General features: G+C 36.9%; 1 protein-coding gene and 1 long non-coding RNA gene across 5 annotated transcripts in view; one reads left to right on the plus strand and one right to left on the minus strand.

Annotated features, from left to right (window-relative positions):
• Positions 1-21,531, plus strand: part of ZFPM2 (zinc finger protein, FOG family member 2) — a 339,422-nt gene that overhangs the window by 182,450 nt on the left and 135,441 nt on the right. Inside the window, exon 1 of one of the 4 annotated variants that reach the window (XM_060681870.2) lies at positions 20,932-20,959. The exons of the other annotated variants lie outside the window; for them this stretch is intronic. Within the exon in view, the coding sequence (XP_060537853.1) occupies positions 20,948-20,959 (12 nt within the window). The 5' untranslated portion in view covers positions 20,932-20,947. Of the gene's footprint in view, positions 1-20,931; positions 20,960-21,531 lie in introns of those variants that run through there. 4 annotated transcript variants of the gene reach the window in all.
• The window catches only part of LOC148114946 (uncharacterized), a 66,572-nt gene that overhangs the window by 17,774 nt on the left and 27,267 nt on the right, over positions 1-21,531 (minus strand). The gene's annotated exons all lie outside the window — the stretch shown is intronic.

A 21,531-nucleotide genomic window follows, 5' to 3' on the forward strand; every position in this document is an offset into this window, starting at 1 on the left:
TCTGGCACGCCTTCCCTTCTGCTGTGCACGCTTCTCCCTGCGCCTTTGTCGCGGGTCCAGCCAGCACTTACCTTCTTCGTCGCTGTCCACCTGTGGCTGTGGGGACGTGCTTGGCTCTGAGCCTATCGTTTGGCCTTTGGTGTCTTCTGGAGGCATTGCCAGAGAGGAGGGTCCTGGAGAAGGAGGCCTTGCCAACTCCTCTCCCTCACTCTCAGAGTCTGCATCTGTCGATAGCCCAGGCTCAGGCAACGGAGCCACAACAGTGTGCTACAGACAATTCCTTTATCAAGGGAACTACAAAACAAAACCATACAATCATCTATATCTAAAAAAAGGTAAGGTCTACACAAAGTAATGTATGAATCTATAATCAGAGTAAATAAACAGAAGGAACAGTATTTTGTCATTCTATTTATTTGATCACTATAGTATTGAAGCAAATATACATATTGAATAACCTTGAGCTAATATAAAAATAGTCATACAAACATATGGTACTGTATATATACATCACATTATTCTCTCTCAAAATATTGTTATTGATGCTTCATAGTTTTTATAACTTTTTATTTATTTATTTATGTTATTGATGCTTCATAGTTTTTATAACTTTTTATTTATAGTACTATCTTTGAAGTGATATAGAAACATTTAGAATGAATGAATGAATAAATAAATAACCTTTACACAAAATGTACCTTTTCATTCATGTTCCCAATCAAGAGTCCTGAAAGAATATTACAATCTTTTCCTTATAAATTCATGCTTTATGAAACATAGTAGGATATGACATAAGAAAGTTAGATTTGAAATAAATTCCATTTCTACTCTGCAGTTTTTATTTGTCTTGAATAAGATAGCTTATCTCAACATATTTCTGTCCATATTAAATAACTTGTACTATAAAAACTGATAATTTATTTTTAAAGATGAGAAGTTAGAGTAACTTTTTAAAATGCTGCTTATCTTAATAAAATAATATTACATCTCTGATTCAGTGTGCAGAGAAGAAAAAAACAGAAAAAGGTGAATTGGAAAAAAAGCATTAGGTAATGCCTGATGTGGGAATATGCTTATTTACACACAACAGAAAATCTAAGCCCCATGACATAACTACAGTGGTTTCCCATGTGGTGTAATTTGAATTTATATAAGCATATTTCAATTGCATTGACTTGAAGTAGTAAAAGATGAATAATCTTTTATCTATTATCTTTTTCTCTATCTTATTCAGTCACATTCAAGGGAGATTATAGATTTGATCTCAATACTAAGTGTGTATGTGTATCTGTATAATTGTTCTATTAAAAAAAATTAAGAAAAAAATGAAGTGCACTTCAGACTCAGAAAGAGGAAGTGTAAGAAATCCTGAAACTTACTGTTAGTTTGATTTCACTCTCAATGGAAATGAAGATGCCAGAAATCAAACTTTCAATCTTTTCTAAATTTCTTTTTTATTGGCAGTTTGAATGGTGCACTTTATTTCTTGGTAGTAGGATTCCCCATTAGGCATTTGTCTTGTTGACATGTGAATATCCTGTTGTCACAGATTAACGTAGAAGTGTGCTTGGAAGCAGGATGCCATTTAAGATAGTCCTTGAGCAAACACCTAGATCAGAGGATGGTCATCTGGTGGCTTTTGGACAAGCTGGCCGCAAGTCTTATAGTTTATTGGATTTGTAACATTAAACAATTGCCTTAGTTTCCTAACTTAAAAGTTTAATTGCTGGAACAACAAATGTTCTTGATATCAGGGAGAAAACAGTAGGCATTCTTTTTGGTGTTATTCTGATAGTACCAGGATCAAAAGTAAAATGGTGATAAGTTACATGTCAGCTATTCTTTTTAGGCATTCAGAAAGTCATCCTGTTCTTAGGCCTGATTTACAGAAGAGATACAGAATAACAGAGTTGGAAGGAACCTTGTAGGTCATCTAGTCCAACCCCTCGCCCAAGCAGAAGACCCTATCCCATTTCTGACAGATGACAGTCCAGTCTCTTCTTGAAAGCCTCCAGTGATGAAGCTCCCAAATTTCTGAAGTCAAGCTATTCCATTGGTTGATTGTTCTCACTGTCCTTATTCCTCCTTATTTCTAAGTTGAATCTCTCCTTGATCAGTTTTCATCCATTATTCCTTGTCTGGCCTTCAGATGCTTTTGAAAACAAGTGGACCCACTCCTTTCTGTGACAGCCCCTCAAATATTGGAACACTGCTGTCATGTCTCCCCTGGTCCTTCTCATCACTAGACTAGCCATGCCCATTTCTTGCAACCATTCTTTATATGTTTTAGCCTCCAGATCCCTAGTCATCTTTGTTGCTCTTCTCTGCACTCTTTCTAGAGACTCAACATCTTTTTTATAGTGTGGTGACCAAAATTGGATTCAGTATTTTAGGTATGGTTTTACTAATTCTTATTTATAGCAATATGAGCTCCAATAACGGAAAGTATTTTTTAAAATAAAGTATTTTTAAAGTACTTTAATACTTATTTTAAAAAATATTTTTAGGCTCAATTTTCCTTTAACATCAGAAAGAGTAAAACTGAAGTTGGAAATTGATTAAACAATTGTGGAGGCCAGTAATAGCTCTAGACTATTATTTGCTAAATTCATACATGTGCCACTCCTAACAAATTAGCTGTATTCTGAGTGTGACACTACACTTAATTTTGATTAGATACCTGCATTGTTCTCTGAGAAATTTTAACTCTCCAGTATACACAATCCAATTTGCAATGACTATTTGATCCAGTAAGCATGCAGGGATAGAAAACAAGCCATCAAGTTATTTTTGTTTTCTTCAGAAAGAAAGTATAAGGACGTTTCAAATGATATTAATTGATCATATCTGTGTAAGTTTGATTAAAGCAATGTTTCACAACCTTAGCAACTTTAAGATGTGCGAAATTGAAGCATGGCTGTCTGGGTAATTCTGGGAGTTGAAGTCCACATATGTGAAAGCGGCTAAGGTTAAGAAACACTGGATTAGAGGAATAGAAATTCAGAATTTATTTATTTATTTTATTTTATTTAACTTATATACCGCCCTATCTCCAACGGACTCAGAGTGGCTTACAACAATAAAATCCACAATAACCACAGTACAAAGTTAAAATACCTAATTAACCAGATAAAAATTAAAAACCCATATAAAACCCCATCAGTCCAGGCCGGGGGATTTGAATAACCAAGTTTTTAATTCGCGGCAGAAAGTACGAAGGTCAGGGGCCAGCCGGAGCCCCAAGGGGAGTTGATTCCAGAGGGTGGGCGCGCCCACAGAGAAGGCTCTTCCTCTCTCATATCACATTCATCTGTCAAATGTGGAATTTTCTAATGTTATTTCATTCAAATATTATGCAAGTCTAATTCTGCTTAGCTTTTCAAGCTTTTTAATATTTTAAGTTAATTGGCTAGATGCTGCTTTATGCTTAGTGGCTACTAAGGACTGTCTCCTCTATGCTTTTAGTATATATTCCCGAATTTAAGGATAGGTTTCTTGGAACTGGGGGAATTGAATTACATATATCATTCTTTTCTTGAGAGAAGAAATGTTACACTTCTGTTATGATAGCTGGCCAGTTAGGCATTCTGGATTATTCAGAATATCCATCTCGTTTCCATGACGCTTGGGGGTCTTGCATTAGAGCACATTTTAAAACCTACTTTTGCCACATCTGATCCTATGTCATGCCTTCAACCAGCAAACCTCTTGACCTTTGCATCCTACAGAATTCTTGGGATTAAATTTCTTTGGACAGTTACCTGACCTACCGTAGCTCATCTGAATGCCATTCTGATGATAGTAGATCTCTCTTCTTAGATGCCCCATTTGTTCCTCTGCTTGGCTTCCGTTTGCTGGTAAAACAACTCATCTATTTATTCAGCAGGTTTTGTATTGCTTAGTCATTAACAAAGGCTCACAATTTGCAGCACATTTTTTGGAATGCTGACTTTCAACTGTTGGATATAAAATCCACCTATCCTCTGCCCATCACCTCTAGACAAATGGAGGAACATAATGAATGCCACCTTATAGCAATACCCTCATTGTTAGGAAAACTACCAGCAAAACAATTGGTTAACAATAACAATAAACCCCCCAAAATTGCATAAGGAGTCTGTCCCCCACTTTGAATTCTGAAATGAGGAGAGTTTCAGTTAAAGACAAGTGATGGAAAAACTTCGTACTGTCCGTGGTCAGAAAAAAGAAGAGAAAGAAAATGGAGGGGTGGGGGAGAGATAAAGTTTAAATCTGTTATGGGATGACAAGGATGAGTTTTCAAGCTAGGAACAGATGACTTATAGTATGAAATTGACCATCTTCCCCAAAGCAATTTACGTTTTTTACTGGGATTTTGTTATTGCAGATTTTGTTCCTTTTCTTTTGTGTTTCTATTTTTAGTCGCTGAGGTTCTATATTCTTTTTAACGTAAGCCTTTTTTCCTGTGTAAATTGATGTTTAAGCTGAAGGTGGCTTATTTATCTTGCATGCATGTGATGTGCTATAAGAATCTTCTTTTTTTCATCCTTTAAAGAAGTCTCATTATGAACACGGACACGAGGCATGAACATTTTCTATTTACAATTAACTGATGTTAGTTACTACTTTGTCCACACTTAACAATGAGACTTCAATATAAGGAGACTGCATTTTGAATATGCACACTTAGGATTGCAACATAAACATTGCATACATGGTGGACCTTAGTTTTGATTACTCATAGGTAGGTGTTAAACAAAATATTTTTGTAAATAATAATATATTTTTCTGATTGAGAATTATTGATAAATATATTGATAAATATACTATTCTAAGTGTAAATCTGTTTGCTTCTATGCCACTGATAGTGATGATTAGGAATATCTGTTTCTAACCAGATGTCTTAGCAGAATGCTGTAATCATTCTGCACATATATTTCTGCCACTTATTTATACGTTTAAATGAGGAGGAAGGAGGAAAGGTAACTCTTCAGGATCGTGGTAATAGGTCACACCCACAGCTCAGAAATTGCAGCAAAAGCTTTGGGAATTCAATGCAGATTTATTATGGTATTATGTTACACTAAGGATTATTATGTAGAATTTTCTGGGCAGCCTATAGATAACAATTATATTTTCCCCTGAAAGTTATAATTGTATTTATGTATGCATATGTTAAATTTGTACCCATTGCAGCAGTGCTCCTGTCATGCTTAACACTATTACATCTTAAAGTTTTGGAAAACGTAGTGGCATCTCTAAAATGCCATCTCTGTTCTTCAAATTGAACTAGGAAGCAGCTAAATAAATCTACTTAATTACTTTGCTCCGTTCTCTGTAGTTCAGGGAGGAAGTGTCAGCTGATGTTATACATTAAAAGATCTCCTACTTTTGCATGTGGAGATATTGAAGTTTTGTGTCTTTTCCAGCAAAGTAAAAATGGAAAGGATTAGAAAGATAATGTGTCATTATCATAAGTATTTAACCATAATAGCTAGATGAGGATAAGGGGCAACAGCAGCCCCCTCCTCTGGATCTTGCACACTAAATTTGCAGATATAACTCCACGCTGAACTTTTAAAGATCTCTTTTTGCATTTATAGAAATGTCAAAAAAATGGGGAGGCGTCAAATCAAGCATTTCCTTATTTATTTCAAAAAGAATACATCTTTGGAGGTATTCTCTTGTTCTCTTTATGAAACTCACACAAACGTAAAAATACAATGAAAAATTTCTCTTTCCATTTCTTGCTGTCAGTAAAAAGACTGGCAAGTGGGAAACAGCAAATATTGTACGTAGCTGCCAAGTAGTATTGTAAATATATTGCTAGTTATTGATCAGCAGAATTCCTGATGAACCTCTAATTATGTCCTTTTCCAACTTTATGATCTGCTCTCGGACAGTCCGCATAATACTAATTTCACTTGTCCCATTCTTTAATATTGTCACATCACGTCTACAATTAGGGACCCAGATTTCTTAGGGTACAGCTGTTATTCAGTGGTGATGTCCTGAAATCGACAGTATTATCAGAACTTCAACTGATTGACACTTTTTTATGAAAACATGAAGAATATTCAGTTAGAATAGCATTTTACAAAGTCTTTTTCTAATAGTTCTAATAGTTATAAGATGAAATGCATAAAATGCACTTTTTCAGTACTGGCCAAACTCAAGTTGTACAGGAATATAACTTCCTCTAATGATAACATTCCTTTTCATTATTATTTGTCAAAGATAAGACTAATGTAGCGTAATTTATCAAAGGTAAACTAATGTGGGTCAAACTTTCATTAAATCAATTGAAGGTGCCAAGAAGATGCCAAGGGAAAAAGTCATTCTGCTGCTCACTTTCCTATTGGTTTTCCTTCTATCTAGGGAAGTATCAGAATGACAGTTTTCCTTTGGTACCTTCTTGGCACTTTCAATTGAATTAATGAAAGTTTGACCACATTTAAATATCTTGTATCCCATTCTGGTCACAAACTTGTGATTCCATACCTAAATTAGACACTATTGTAAATGTTTCTGGTTTTTGAATTGGTAAGAATAACCTATAGCAAACTCAAGGCTCCTAGGTGGCATTCGGTTCGTGGGGCCACCCTGGAAGCAGCAAAGAACCGGCCTGCGCTGCCTCTTCCCGTGAAAACAGAGCTCGGGAGGGCCACTGACAAAGTGCTCAGGCCACCACAAGTGCCCCCGACATGAGTGACATCCAGCTGGTCACGCCCACTCTGGACACACACACCCTGCCCCCCCAAGGTCAGACACAACCCTGATGCGACCCTCAATGAAATTGAAATTTGACACCCCTGACTTATAGCCTTTGTGACAAAACAAGATAAAAATCAGCTTGTTTTCCTGAAGTAATACATGATTGAAAATAGGTCTGTTTTTGTAAACAATATTAATGGCTATCATGTTCATTCTTCATATAAATGTAATCCCTTATTCACATGTATATATCATGGTTGGTGTTGAGATAATTTTTTCCTGAAAAAAGGTGAATGGTAGACTGTTCTTTTCCAAAATTTAAAATAAAGCTGCTTTTGATATACATTGGGGGGGAAAAGTTTCCTTAAATACATAGTGTTCTAATTTACCATGTTCTTGTAATTAGTAACAAGTAAAAAATAAAATTATATCTCTGTGTTTCTGCCTCTCACACACACATTGGTTGTACACTAAACATGAACCAAACAAGGAAATGAAAGTAATGAAAAAATAAATTATCTAACCCAGAGAAAAATGCAAGTTCCCAGAAGGAAGTACAATATTCGGTAGACATTAGGGTGGTGAAAATAGGAGACGAAAAGGAACTGATAAGGATTTTTTTTAACTCTCTAAAGCAAAAATTTGATAAACATTAAATTAGTCCTTAAAATGCAGGAAGCTTAGCTTTAAAATTCTATCTGATCACTATTAGGCTTACATGAGATTACAAAAGGCTGCTGATAATAGAGTTAAATTCAATTTCGAAGCACTGTAGTGAAGACACTGAAATTGCAATGGGGCTGTAGAAATAAAAGATGTTCACTGCTAAAAAAAAAATGAGGATCAAGATAGATGTTGTTTACAGTGTAATTGACATCCAGGCTAATTTTTCCCCAGATAAATCATATCCAGGGGTTCAGATAAGATATGAAAATAGAAAATCAGTGCTTTTAAGGAAGAAGAACTTCAACCCTACTGTGTGTTTGATAAAGAACATTTTCAATTTTGGGGTTTTTTTTTCCTGTGGGTTTGATTCCAGATTTTTTTGTTTTGTTTTGTTTTTCCGCAGCAAAATTCACATGAAAAATAATTTCACTCGATTGTTAGAAAACAGCCCAAGCAAACCTTGCAGGAATACTTTGTTCACATTATAATCCCACCTTTAAATACATTTCCCTTCCATGCAAAACCCACACAAAAGTTAACTGTCCAGGAAGAGAGCATTTGAAAGCAATACCAAATAAAGCAGAAAGAAGGAGAAAATTATAGGGGAAAATATGCGATGGTTATATGTCATGATGTTTTTCCCTTTTCTCTCCCTCTTTTTGATGCACATAAATATCCATATGCATACAATTTCACACGCACACACACAGACACACATATATATATACATACAGACACACACACACACATATATATGTGTAATATAATGTATGCAGATATTGATGGAATTCTATGAGTTGAAAGAGAAAGAAAATGTCTTTAAGGATCCATATCTCTTCCAGCAGATATATGTTATTATCACTGGAATGTGGCCTTCAGTCTTGAAACAGTTAAAAGAGTTCTATGGCCACAAAAGAAGAGATTTCTTCAGAATTATCTCCCGCCTCACATTTGCTCTTAGGCAAGCAGTTTAAAAAGCCCCGTGATTGAGCCAGTGATCCAATTTGAAATGCAGAAATGATTAGAGCTGCTTGCCTCATTTCATATCGAAATTCTCTGATTTATGACAGGGCTGCAGCCAAGATCTATCTCCAAAGGGAATTAGTGTGCAAGTTTGCATATTTTTGTTATTTAGGTTTCTGATAGCAGCTTCTAGCTAGAAATACTCAACTAGAAGCTAGGGACAGTCCTGCATTTTTTAGCCACTGAAGCACAAAAAAGATAAAGAGTCTTTATTTTTAGGACATTTAGACCCCTTGACCATCTTCATGAAGTATTTTTTTTTTTAGATGGATTGTAGAAACGCGGCAATCAGGTAGAATCATTAATTATAACTTTGAAAAAGGGAATTATCCAACTTCTGTCTCCATGTTTTAACTACTCAAATTTTAATGAGGCAGAAAGCTTAAATCCTGCAATTGACCTATGGGACAGAGTATAGAACATATAATGAAATAGGAATATAATTCTAGAAAGAAAAATATTACTTTATCTGGCATTTTCATGAAATGTTAACAAGACGTTATGCAATAAAATGGGATTTAATGTATTTATTAATAAAGATTTGTAACATACTCGAAACTAATGTCCCAAATCTGCTGTCTTACCATGTCTTCTCAAGGGCATTTAGGCTTTTATCCCCCCCTCCTTTTAATACTACTTTCTGAAACATGAAAATACCTTTGTGAATCTTTCTGGGTAAGTTGACCACTTTTAATCCTCTACATGGGACTACACAACATTTTTGTTTTGAATTTGTAAATCTTCATTAAGCAATCATAAACAACAGAAGTATGGCTTCTAATTATGCCCAAACTACATATGTGATGCCTTAAGCAAAAACTGTATGTGAGCCTATTTCACAGAGCCCTTATAGAAGGGTTGTAACTGCCATTTGAAAGTATTCTTATCCAGTGTCTTCATCATGCAATGCTTAACAGAATAACAGAGTTGAAAGGGATCTTGGAGGTCTTCTAATCCAATCCCCTGCTCAAGCAGGAGACCCTATATCATTTCAGACGAATAGTTGTCCAATCTCTTCTTTAAAAACCTCCATTGATGGAGCACCCACATTTTCTGGAGGAAAGTTGTTCCTCTGATTAATTGTTCTGTCATAAAATTTCTCCTTAAGTTGCTGTTCTCAGTTGCTTCTCTCCTTGATTAGTTTCCATCCATTGCTTTTTGTCCCGTCTTCAGATGCTTTGGAAAAGAGGTTGACCTTCTATTGGCACTCTTCTGGAGCATGAACGGATGTCTCCGACAACCACACCTCCCAAACCCCGCCTCCTTATATCCCAGCCAGGGAGGGGCTTGTTAATGTCCCCTTCTTTTCCTGGATTCCTGGCCCTCAGTCCTGCGTTGCTCTTCTCTCCGCACTTCTCTGCATATACACGCATCTGGGACAGGGCCCAGCTGTTTCTCCCCCTTGCTCAGCTCAGCCCCCCAAAACAGCTGTCTATCCACCTGAGCGTGAATAGATGGGCCCTGCTTTGCATCTGGCTCTGAGACCAGGCGCCCCCTCCATCTCCTCTGACTCATCTGACTTGACTGCCATCTCTGCTGGCAGTCAACAAATCACAACAGATTTCTGGTAAACCAGTGTGTCCAGACTTTCTGATGTAAATTGCATTTTGGGAGTTCAGATTGCCATAAAATGTATAACTGAGTTGTTTCCATTCCTACCACTTCCCAACCTATTCTTTCACCGTGCCTTAAGTGATGAATTTCTCAGACATGTAATGCCTTTGATACTATGGTTACATTGCATTTTATTATAACTAGTTGCTCTTAATGTTGTACTCTAGTCTAATTTTCTAAACCATCTCATAATACTCCAAAGCTTGATATCATACAGGGAAGATGCCTCATTTTGACAGTTGCTTGTCTAGTTAAAGCCAGTGACATCAAGGAAACAAAGCCAGTTGAACCAGCAGTAATAATGACAAGCATATAAGAGTAAACTGGGAAAGCAATAATAGCATTACATTCATCATATAACACCCCACAAATTATTTTTTTGTTAAGAAAAAAGATGCATTAGTATTTCTTGAACTTAAAAGACTTCTCTCAGCAAGAATGTGTCCTCTGTAAAAAATGTTGTGGCAATATGCTATTCGTCTTGTATCCAGAAAAGAAAGAACAACTATGGTAAAACTGTGCAAATAATTCATTCTATTGGATCTGCTCCTCAGAGTTGCTTCAAGGCTCTTCCAAAGTTTTCAGGGAATGCATACTCTAAGGTCAGCTTCTGAATAACTTGATATGGCCTTCAAGAAACTTTACTGGTTGGCTGCAACTGCCTTATGACTTTAAGGAGCTGATCCAGAAAGTTGTTTAATTCATGAGCAAAGTTCCTTGATGAATGTTTTGCACAGATCTTAAAGTGATACTGCATAATGTATTATAGATTCTGCTAATATTTTAGTCTCCTTTAAAGATATTCATCTCATTTCTAAGTAACACTGCATTCACAGTATTGAGTGTGATGAACAGAAACATTATTGGGATAAACCATAGTGATATTTAGAATCATTTTATTCCCCCTTTCCTTTTTCTTCTTATGTAGATGTGGCCAAGATAAGTTTGGAATTATTGCCTGGCTTAGATCATTAATAAATTCAGTAATTTAATATTACTTATATTCATTAGTTATATACTGTTTTTCCAATAACAAGGCTTCACAACCAATATTCTATTCCATTAAGTTCCATCCCATTTCATTACATTCCAATGTATTCCAAACCTAAATAAACCAGATACCTCTTATATTTGTTGAAACCAGCTTTATTAATTACCAACAGTATAATGTTAAGATGACATATTGGTTTATAATTAATTCAAAATGTGGATAAACTTTTCTAACTTACTTCCAAAAATCCAATTCCTCTTTACGAGTAGTATTTTGAACCAAATCATACTGATCATGGGCATTACAGTCCTCAGTAAAACGTTCCTGAGATCTTTCCTGAGATCATTCTATTAGTCTGAAACATTATCTTGCAGGATAAATACTGGGTTGTTTATATTCTTACTAATTGATTCCTGCAAAAGTTTTTCTCATGTTTTTTGTAAATCCAAGAGTAAGATACTCCTTTCCTGCTCCCCAAACACAAAAGGGAATACTGAGTCCTCAGGACCAGCATCTAAGGATGGAAAAGTAGAAGAATAATAGGAATGTCTGTGGAGATTCTCAGTCATCCAGGTTATGGCTGTCCCCAAGGTGCTTTTCCAAAAGGCAAGTGGAATTTCTTTCTTTTTCCTTGAAGACATTTCACTTCTCATCCAAGAAACTTCTTCAGCAGAAAGAAAAAGAAAGAAGGAAAGAAAGAAAGAAAGAAAGAAAGAAAGAAAGAAAGAAAGAAAGAAAGAAAGAAAGAAAGAAAGAAAGAAAGTCTTCAAGGAAAAAAAAACATATAGAAAGTTCAGTTGCCTTTTGAAAAGCACCTTTCGGACAATAACAATAGAAATAATAGTAATAATCAGAAGTAGCAGCAGTGATTGTAACAGCATTTATCAAGCTACAAATTATTGGTAGAACCAGTTACATTAACAATAATTAATGGACGAAGGTTCTTTATCTTATATTTGCCATTGACTGTAGTTTGTGTTTAGATTCTGATTCTGCTTGAAGGAATATTTTATGTATATGAATAATATAAATAAATAAATACATATGTTTATGTGTGTATTTGCGTGTGCATGCATGTGTTTTGATATAGGCAAAAAAATAGTTCTGAAGTTCATAGTTATTAAAACTTAGCTGCAGAATGGAAGAAGCAGGTGCTTGATAGCCAGCAACATACTACATTCAAAGCCAAAAACTTTTCTTTAAGCACCTACAGTATAATGCAATATTACTTCTGTATTACATAAGCAGTGACTGGCTGACAGTCTGATTATAATGATATTTAAGTAAATCTTTTCGATCCAGTACAATATTGAGCAGGTTTGGTGTTAGGATTGAGTTTGCAAAAGTGGGCTTTTGGCTGATTTCTTCATCAATTACTTTGTGTTTTCTTTTTCCAAAGTATAAAGTTATGCTTGCCTCCTATAGCAAGCTGCATTGTCAAACTTACGCATCATATGATAAGATTCTGGCATGGCAACACAGATGCAAAACATGATAGATGTTTATTTAGATATTATGCACCACATTTCAATATATTATACGATGTTACCTAAATTACCTAGAAATTACACGTAGGACTTTAGAAAGAAAAGCAGCTGGAAATATTGTAAAATTAAATGTGGGGATTTATTGGGAAACAAAAGAAGAAAAGAAATAACTTTTTCAAAGTTATTAATAACTTTTTCAAAGAGACATAATGAAAAACATCCAAAACTGTTTAACTGAAGCACTTACAGAAGAAAACTCAAAGAGCCCTTCTTTTCTAGCAACTAATTAAAATACTAAAAAAAAAAAGTTTCTGAAAATACAATAAAATAAACTGTTTGTATTGGAAGCCCATCAATCTGGTGGTGGGGGCACCTACCATCTGGAACGGGCTTCCCCCAGAGTTACGAAACATCCAAGACTTACGCATATTCCGCCGTGCCCTGAAAACATTTCTATTCCAACAAGCTGGTCTGGCCTAACTCTCCCTTTTTAATTGGCTTTTAAACTGGCTTTTAAATTGGGTTTTAAACCTCTTTAGATAAATTTGGATGTTTTTAATCTTTGAGCCTAAATTACTTAATCTGTTTCTTAATAGTTTTTAACTTCTATATGTATTTGTATTTATTATTGGCTGTTCACCGCCCTGAGTCCTTCGGGAGTAGGGCGGTATACAAATATAAAAAATAAATAAAAATAAATAAATCAATCAAAGGGGGAAATTCAAGTAGGAAAACAGTGTTTAGACTTTCTGTTGATTGATCAAATAAGTTGTCTACCTTTAATTATAATCACACTCAGTATAACATACATGAGTGCAAATATATGCATTCCCTCTTCTTTACATTATATATATATATATTTTCCAACACTTAAGGGCAAAAGAAAAAGTTTATCTTTCAGAATGAATGTTGCAGAATTCCATAGGAACAAATTAGCTGCCTTTTAATGTCTCAGTTCTTTCTTGGTTCATCACCTACTTTCCTAAGATGTAAATATCTTCAACATTTGGGTATTTTCTGCTGCTTATGCTAATTCACAGATGTTTCACAGTTTTCCTGTGGTTTCTCAGAAAAATACTGCCCTGTACGTGTCATTTTTTTTATTTTTTTAAAAAACAGGAGGCCACAGAGTTCCCAAAGGGTTCTGAGAGAAGTTCATCCCATTGAACTGGTCAGCAAGATATCATTAGCTTGTTGTGTACATGAAATCCAGGGGTTAGAACTCCAAGCGTCACAAGCCAGTTTCTTTACCTCCTTGAGCTGATCAGAGGATCAGAGTATCAAGGAAGGATTAGCACTGACTTGGGATTTGTGTGATTGGTTAATTTATTGCAGCAATGGCAGCCCTTTCATCTACGGCAACATTTAATCAGCACGGCCATGGAGGCTATTACGGGTTAGCTCTTTTCTCAAGTCAGCCTGGGCTGCACCATCAGCCCTATCACAATTCCCCTGAAATTTCCAAATTATCTGGAACAGGCTTTAGCCTCACAGTAATAAAAATTAGAAGAGATTTCTGATAGCACCGGTGGAAAAGCTTTCACTAGCACAGGGCAAATTATAAATAGTATGAACGTGCACTTTAAAAAAAAAATTCTCCACCTCTTAAGAGATGTGCAGGACTTATCACCTCTGCTCTGATCCAAATCCTTGTGGTTGAAAATTTATATTAGATTTTATCAGAGCGGCCTAAGTCTAGAAAAATCAATGAAGGTTATCTTTTATGTTGCAGGAACTTGTGGAAATATTGATTTTCATTTTATAGTGAATTTGGAGCATGAGTTGGTAATCACTGCTGAGCTGACTACAATGTTTGCCCACTGTATCTTTTACTGAGTTTTTGCTTAAGTATTTAGGATCGTACATTCCTGTTGATTTTTTTAGCGTGCAGTTTGAAATCAGATGGTCCTTAAATATAAATTTGTACATCCATTGCTATAAAATGTAAGCAATCCTCTGAGCCAATTATTTGCTGGTACAGACTGGGATTATTTTTTTGTATTTAAGAGGTCTTAAAGCAAGCAAGGCTTCCAGGATTTATTTCTCCACCTGGAAATAGGTCTGCATATGAGGCCCGCAACTGCAGGATATTGGTAAAATGAAGAAGTGCTTAGTAAGGAAATAGTTGTCCTCCCTTTTTCTCTTTCACTAACAAAAAGTATATTCTTATTCATGTAATGCAGGGGTGTCAAACTCAAGGCCCAGATCTGGCCCGCAGGACCAACCTGGAAACAGTGAAGGACCGGCCTGCAGTGCCTCTGCCAGTGAAAATGGAGCTCTGTTTTCGCTGGCAGAGGGTTGCAGGAGGCCGTCGCAGCCGAAAATGGAGCTCAGAAGCCCATTTTCGCTGACAGAGTGCTCGGGCCACCACAGGCGCCCCTGACATGAGTGATGTCGAGCTGGCCATATCCACCCACCACGGCCCCCCAAGGTCAAACACAACCCTGATGCGGCCATCAATGAAATCGAGATTGACACCCCCGATGTAATGCATGCATATTTGGTGAAAAGGGACTCTCCATCCACAATTGACACACTCAGTTGCAGAGCATCTTTACACAATATTTTTACTGAAATAGCATCCTCAAAGGCAGCATTTTACCCTTCCTTGCAACAAGTTACAACCATGAATTATTATAGGGAACGTGGACACCTGTATATTACAGAATGGCGATACTAAACCGGTGTGTTGCCCCTGTTTATCTCACTCACAAGATCCAAGATTGCTCCTGTGTGTGTTTATTCATAAATTCTGGCTTGAGTTCTCTTTTTGGCACATGCAGAAGTAGGGCAGATATTGGTCGATTGAGTTTAAGAAAACTGAATAAACCTGTATTCATACGAAAGAGGAAAACTCTGATAATCTACATACATGTAAATTTGCTAGAGTTTTTATTCTTTACTTTTTACGTAATGTATTATATTCCTAGATTTTTATAATATTGTGCCCCACAACTACATTCGGATAAGAATTTGGCAGTTCTGTGAAGATTTGTTTGTTTTTAGTCTAAGGAATTTTAAAATAGTCTTCTATTCATACTGCTAAGCAGCTTGAAAAAACTCAGCATGCTTTAATGAAAGGTAAAGAGGTGCTGTGATCACATAAGGTCCCAAGAACTTGAAAGATGCACATCCCGAATGCCAAACCAGGGATGAGACTGCAAGCAGTAATAAATAGTCATGATAACTAGCATCCCATGAAAGAAAGTGCTATGTGAGTTTCTGCCTGATTGAAAGAGTCTATCCAGGAATAAACAATATAAAAAGAAAGCTTTCAACTTTTTACGTCTTTTTGGCGGCATGCTATAAAAAATTCAGGAATATCTACTTCCTGTGTTAAGATCTATTGAAGACAGTCTTATATATCATGTTTTATTCATACAAGGCATTAATTATGCTCATGAATCTACTTTCTCAGAAGTAATGTTAAGAACTTTATATGTAAAGAAAGTGACAGGAATGTCTTCTGGGTTACAAGAGAGCAAATAATAGTAAGAATCATTAATAAATAACAATTTGTCTCAGGGATTATTTTCTCCTCTAAATTTAGGGCACTGGGAATTTATTTCCAAGCTTTTGACCAGAACAAGAGACATAGGTAATAATTCCCATCATCAGCTAGTAGAAATTATTGAAAGAATATATTCTGGAATACCAATTCAAAGCACTATAAGCAGGTATAATGCTAAAGGGACTAATACAGGGGTGGGTTCTACTTACCTTTACTACCGGTTCGCAGCGGGGCTGCATGTGCGCTCTTCTGCACAAGTGCAGCAGCTTCTGCACATGCGCAGGAGTGTTTTGATGACATCAGGGTCAGTGGGTGGAGCCCCCCGCCAGTTTTACTACCAGTTCTATAGAACCGGTGCGAACCGGGGACAACCCATCACTGGACTAATAGATTGCTTTAAGGCACGAGTGTCAAACTTGATTGTGTCATGTGACATCATATGACATATCACAACATTTTTTTGCCTTTGTGGAGCTGAGATGGGCATGGCCTGCATGTGATGCATCTGGCCCATGGGCCACCAGTTTGACATCCCTGCTTTAAGGAATACAATCTAATGACAAGATGTAGGTCACATCCATACAGGTAGTTTTTGATTTACAATCTCAATTGGGACAAGAATTGTGGTTGTTGAGGAAGTCATTACATGACACAATTTTATAACGAATTTTACCCCAATGATTAGGCAAATGACATGGTTGTTGAGCAAATCCAGATTCCACAATTAACCTTGCTTGTCAGAAACCAGCTGAAAAAGTTGCAAATGAGAAAGTCCACATGACTCCAAGACACTGCAACTGGTTGTAAATGTGAGTCAGTTGCCAAGGCCCCAAATTGTGTTCACATGACCTCAGGGATGGGGTGGTGATAGAAACTTTGAGGACAGATCATAAATCACTTGTTATGTGGCCATTGTAACTTTGAACTAACAAATAAGTAAGTGAAGAACTACATGTACATTGCTTTGCTGTGCATCCCTTCCATTATGTTGCTGGCAGGAAATCATGGCTCCCTAAACTTTCTCCCACGGCTTCTCCATATCAAGCACTTGGAATGGGTCCTTGCTGTGCTGCTGTTTCATAAAACATTCTAAATGCCATTATTTGTAGATGAAATTCCAGACTCTCCCAAACATGACCCAGCATATGAAAAGCTTCCCTTATGTATGGTTATGAACTCTGATTATAATTTTTATTTTTAATTCCTGAAACCTAAGATCAACTAGGAAGCAACAAAGTGTAAAGACATTTTGTCTATCTTGACTGTCTTCTAGCAGCCATGTGGAATTGCGCTGCTAAGAGGCAATTAATAGAAAAGTGCTGTTAAAGAGCTGGAGTTTGAGGCCAGGTGTAGAAATAAGGAAAAGTGTGCAAGCTGTAAGATAATATGAGAAGAGGAAGCAAAGAATCAGGACTTTCCTGAGCAGCAACCGCTACAAAGTCTTGCTAGGACCTACAGAAGTAGAAGAGCTGAGTCCTTTCAGTTACACTTTCAACTACATTCATTAAACCAAGAATGGGATAGTCAGTTTCATGGCATTCTACTCTGTAGGTCAGGAAGTTTTTGTGTGTTTGTGTGCCTCAGCGGCTAAATGGCAGTTATCAGTTTTGTGTAGCTGAGATCCATGTGTTCAATAAAGAACTAGAGTTCAAAAAAGAGGTTCAGCTGTGAGGATTGATATGGGGGTTCTGTAAACTACCTTAAGCATATAATGTGAAGAGAGGAAGTGAGCCAGTGATTCCCTCGGAACAGTGACCACCAAGAAGGCTTCCTCTTTTAGGCAGGCTATAGAGCTTATTATATACAGTATTTAAGCAAGTCACAAGCTGGTCAATTTCAAAGCTCTACACTTTCTAGATCGTGGGTGTCAAAGTCGCTGCATTATGTTGCCATCACGTGACGTATCACAATGTTTTTTCCCTTCATGGGGCTGAGGTGGGTGTGGCCTGCACAGGGCCGCCAGTTTGACACCCCTGTGATGAACTAATCAGTCACTCAGCCTGTTTAAAAAAATTAAGGGGAAGGGCTTGCAGAAGCAAGGGCTTGTTAAAGAAGGACTAAGGAGGGAGGTCTAGGACCCAGCTAAAGGAGGTCTATCCATCAAACCAGTTGGTGCCATAGGATTGGCAGCATTGAGCATGTCATGTTATGCTGCCTCCCCATTGGCCATCAACATGTCCTAGTTTGCTTACCCGCAGCATCTTTAGCAGCATGTTAGACAAATTTAAGTCAATTTGACCTCTCAGCTACAGAGGAACTTTGAGATTCAGGCAGAGTCATGCAGACCCTTACACTGGATTATAATTAGTAGTCTCTCCTCAGACAGGATCAGGGAGGTTGTATGGATATTCCTGTGGGTAAGCATGCATCAGAATGCAAAAACACCAACAAAAACAAATTCCCCGCTGCCACTCTAAGAGGTGGGTCTAAATAGCTTTGCTAGATAAAAAGACGGAAATTGTAATCCAGCAATCTCTATAGAGCCTGCAGCTCCCACATCTGTAGAAGTAAATCACTGTAGACATTGGAAGTAAATGAGCATCAGCAGAAATTACCATTCTAAGATCCATGCATAAGTACACATCTGTGCATATATGCATCTCTTTGTGCATATTTTCTCACTCCACTCAACCACTACAGTACTTTTGAGAGAATCGGAAACTCCAAAAGAACAGGGTGAGTTTATTGAAGGATTTGCGTGGCTTGTTTAAAAAACAGAATGAAAATTCTGAGTCCCGTTTCCTTTTAGATTCACTTGGTCTGGCAATATTTAGCAGTAGAGAATTGTGTACGTGCTTAATGTGTTGGCCAGCAATAAGACTATTTTGAAGTTACTCCTGGGAAATCTGCCAAAACTGATAAGTAAGCATGGTATTTGGGGAGCCTCTAAGGCTGTCTGATTGAGCGATCATAATATTATTAAACATGAAATATACTATGATGAAAAATAATATGTTTGCTTCTTGAAAACAGTCCTCTGTGTGGTGTTTGGAATGTATGTGTGTACGTAATAGTGGAGATGTAGAGTCAGTGAAATATCCACTGTCAAGAAGTAAGATTTCTTTTAGTATATGGGAAAACACATTTCCTCCTTTATAAATACATCTCATACCATGTAGAGTTCAAACACCACTAATATTAAAATGAACCTAATTAGCAATGAATTTTTACACAAACCATTTTGCCTATAAAGATGAACCACACTTGCTGACAAAACATCTGGAAACCTAGATTGTAAACACTAAACCATGAAACCCAACAATGGACTAGAAGCTCAACTTCTAGGCTGTTGTTTAGTGCAGAGGTCTCCAACCTTGGTAACTTTAAGACTTGTGGACTTCAACTCCCAGAATTCCTCAGCCAGCTTTGTTGGCTGAAGAATTCTTGGAATTGAAATCCACAAGACTTAAAGTTGCCAAGGTTGGAGACCCCTGGTTTAGTGTAGCTTAGTCATGATCCTGAACTGAACTTCAGTGCAGTCAATATAGTTCCAGAAAAGGGGAAAGACACTGAAGGGGCAAGTGGAAAAATGCTTTATATTAGCTAATATTCACTTTTGACACCTAAGGAAGGTGTCTTCCAAATTCCAAAGCTTAGGATAAAATTATATAAGCCACCACAACATTTCTTCCTGGTTTTCCAGACAGATCCAAAAATAGCAATAGCAATAGCACTTAGACCTATACCACTTCACAGTGCTTTACAACCCTCTCTAAACGGTTTACAAAATCAGCATATTGCCCCCCCACAAGCTGGGTCCTCATTTTACCCACCTTGGAAGGATGGAAGGCTGAGTCAACCTTGAGCTGGTGAGACTAGAACTGCCAAACTGCTGGCAGCTGGCAGTCAGCAGAATTAGTTGCAATACTGCATTCTAACCACTACAGAAGGTGTAAATCTGTAAATGCATGATTGGAAATTAATGATATAAATGGTATTAAAATTTAAATAAATGAAAATGAACTTTAGGGTTTTTTTCTCTACTACTTGAGGATGGGGGCAGTATGGCCTTTTACTCAAAAAAGCTGTGTATCATGCTTTAGTAGATTGAGAAATTTGTTCTCTGTTACTTGACAATTTTTTGTTTTTTACTGTTTCCTACCTGATGTAACTCTATGGTAAACTCAGCTGTACAGGGCCACTTAAAGTTCTATACTGCTACTAACCTGCCTTCCATTGAGGACCTGTATACTGCACGAGTCAAAAAGAGGGCTGTGAAAATATTTACAGACCCTTCATATCCTGGATAACTTCCAGGATAAACTGTTTCAACTCCTACCCTCAAAACAATGCTATAGAGCACTGCACACCAGAACAACTAGACACAAGAACAGTTTTTTCCCGAACGCCATCACTCTGCTAAACAAATAATTCCCTCAACACTGTCAAACTATTTACTAAGTCTGCACTACTATTAATCTTCTCATTGTTCCCATCACCCATCTCCTTCCACTTATGACTGTATGATTGTAACCTTGTTGCTGGTATCCTTACGATTTATATTGATATTGTTTCCTGATTGCTTATTTATAACCTATATGACTATCATTAAGTGTTGTACCTTATGATTCTTGGTGAACATATCTTTTATTTTATGTACAATGAGAGCATATGCACCAAAACAAATTTCTTGTGTGTCTAATCACACTTGGCCAATAAAATTCTATTCTATTCTATTATACAATCCTCCCTTTATGCCAACTTTGCAGTATAGGTAAAATATATATAGTACGATTTACAAACAATTGGCCAACTGGTTTTAAATAAGAACCATATACACTTGATCTGGCTTACCTACGAATTCAACTTAAACACAGACTAAGGAACAGATCTCCTTTGTAACCTAGGGTCTGCCTTTAATGCAGTTACTTAGGCATGCGCCCCCATCAGCAACTCATGATGATATCAGAACTCTTTATGATGTCATTTATTCCAAGAAATAGTATAGGAGTGCACCAGCGCATGGCACCAAAGGTATTCCAGTGTTTATTTCAGATACTTGAGCATTTATTGGGCTAACTTTATCTCTTATTTTAATATATAAATTTAATTATAAAATTGTAAAAGAAGACACGGGGCAATGGGATTCAGTGTTGCATTGCTTGCTTGCTAAACTTTTATCAAATTTGTTCCTGCCATTGAAGGTTTTGAACAATGCAATAAACAGGTTTATTCAGAAGTCAACTCTAATTGAACACATTTGGAATTACACTTATGGTCTAGTAATCTAATCAGCTAATAGTACCATTGGTTGGACTGGGATAAGAATAAAGTTGGGAAGGGAAGGGAAGGGAAGGGAAGGGAAGGGAAGGGAGGGAGGGAGGGAGGGAGGAAAGAAAGAAAGAGAGACGGAGAGAGAGAGAAAGAGAGAGAAAGAAAGGAAGGAAGGAAGGAAGGAAGGAAGGAAGGAAGGAAGGAAGGAAGGAAGGAAAGAATTTCCCTATGAGGATGACGCATGAATTGGAAATCAGCACTGGACCGCTGTGATTCCACTATGTCACCATGGCTTTAAAAGCTAAATTTATTTTTTTTCATAATGTAGCCTA

Source organism: Pantherophis guttatus, chromosome 3, assembly GCF_059756535.1.
Source record: "Pantherophis guttatus breed Tessera chromosome 3, ASM5975653v1, whole genome shotgun sequence".
NCBI lineage: Eukaryota > Metazoa > Chordata > Lepidosauria > Squamata > Colubridae > Pantherophis > Pantherophis guttatus.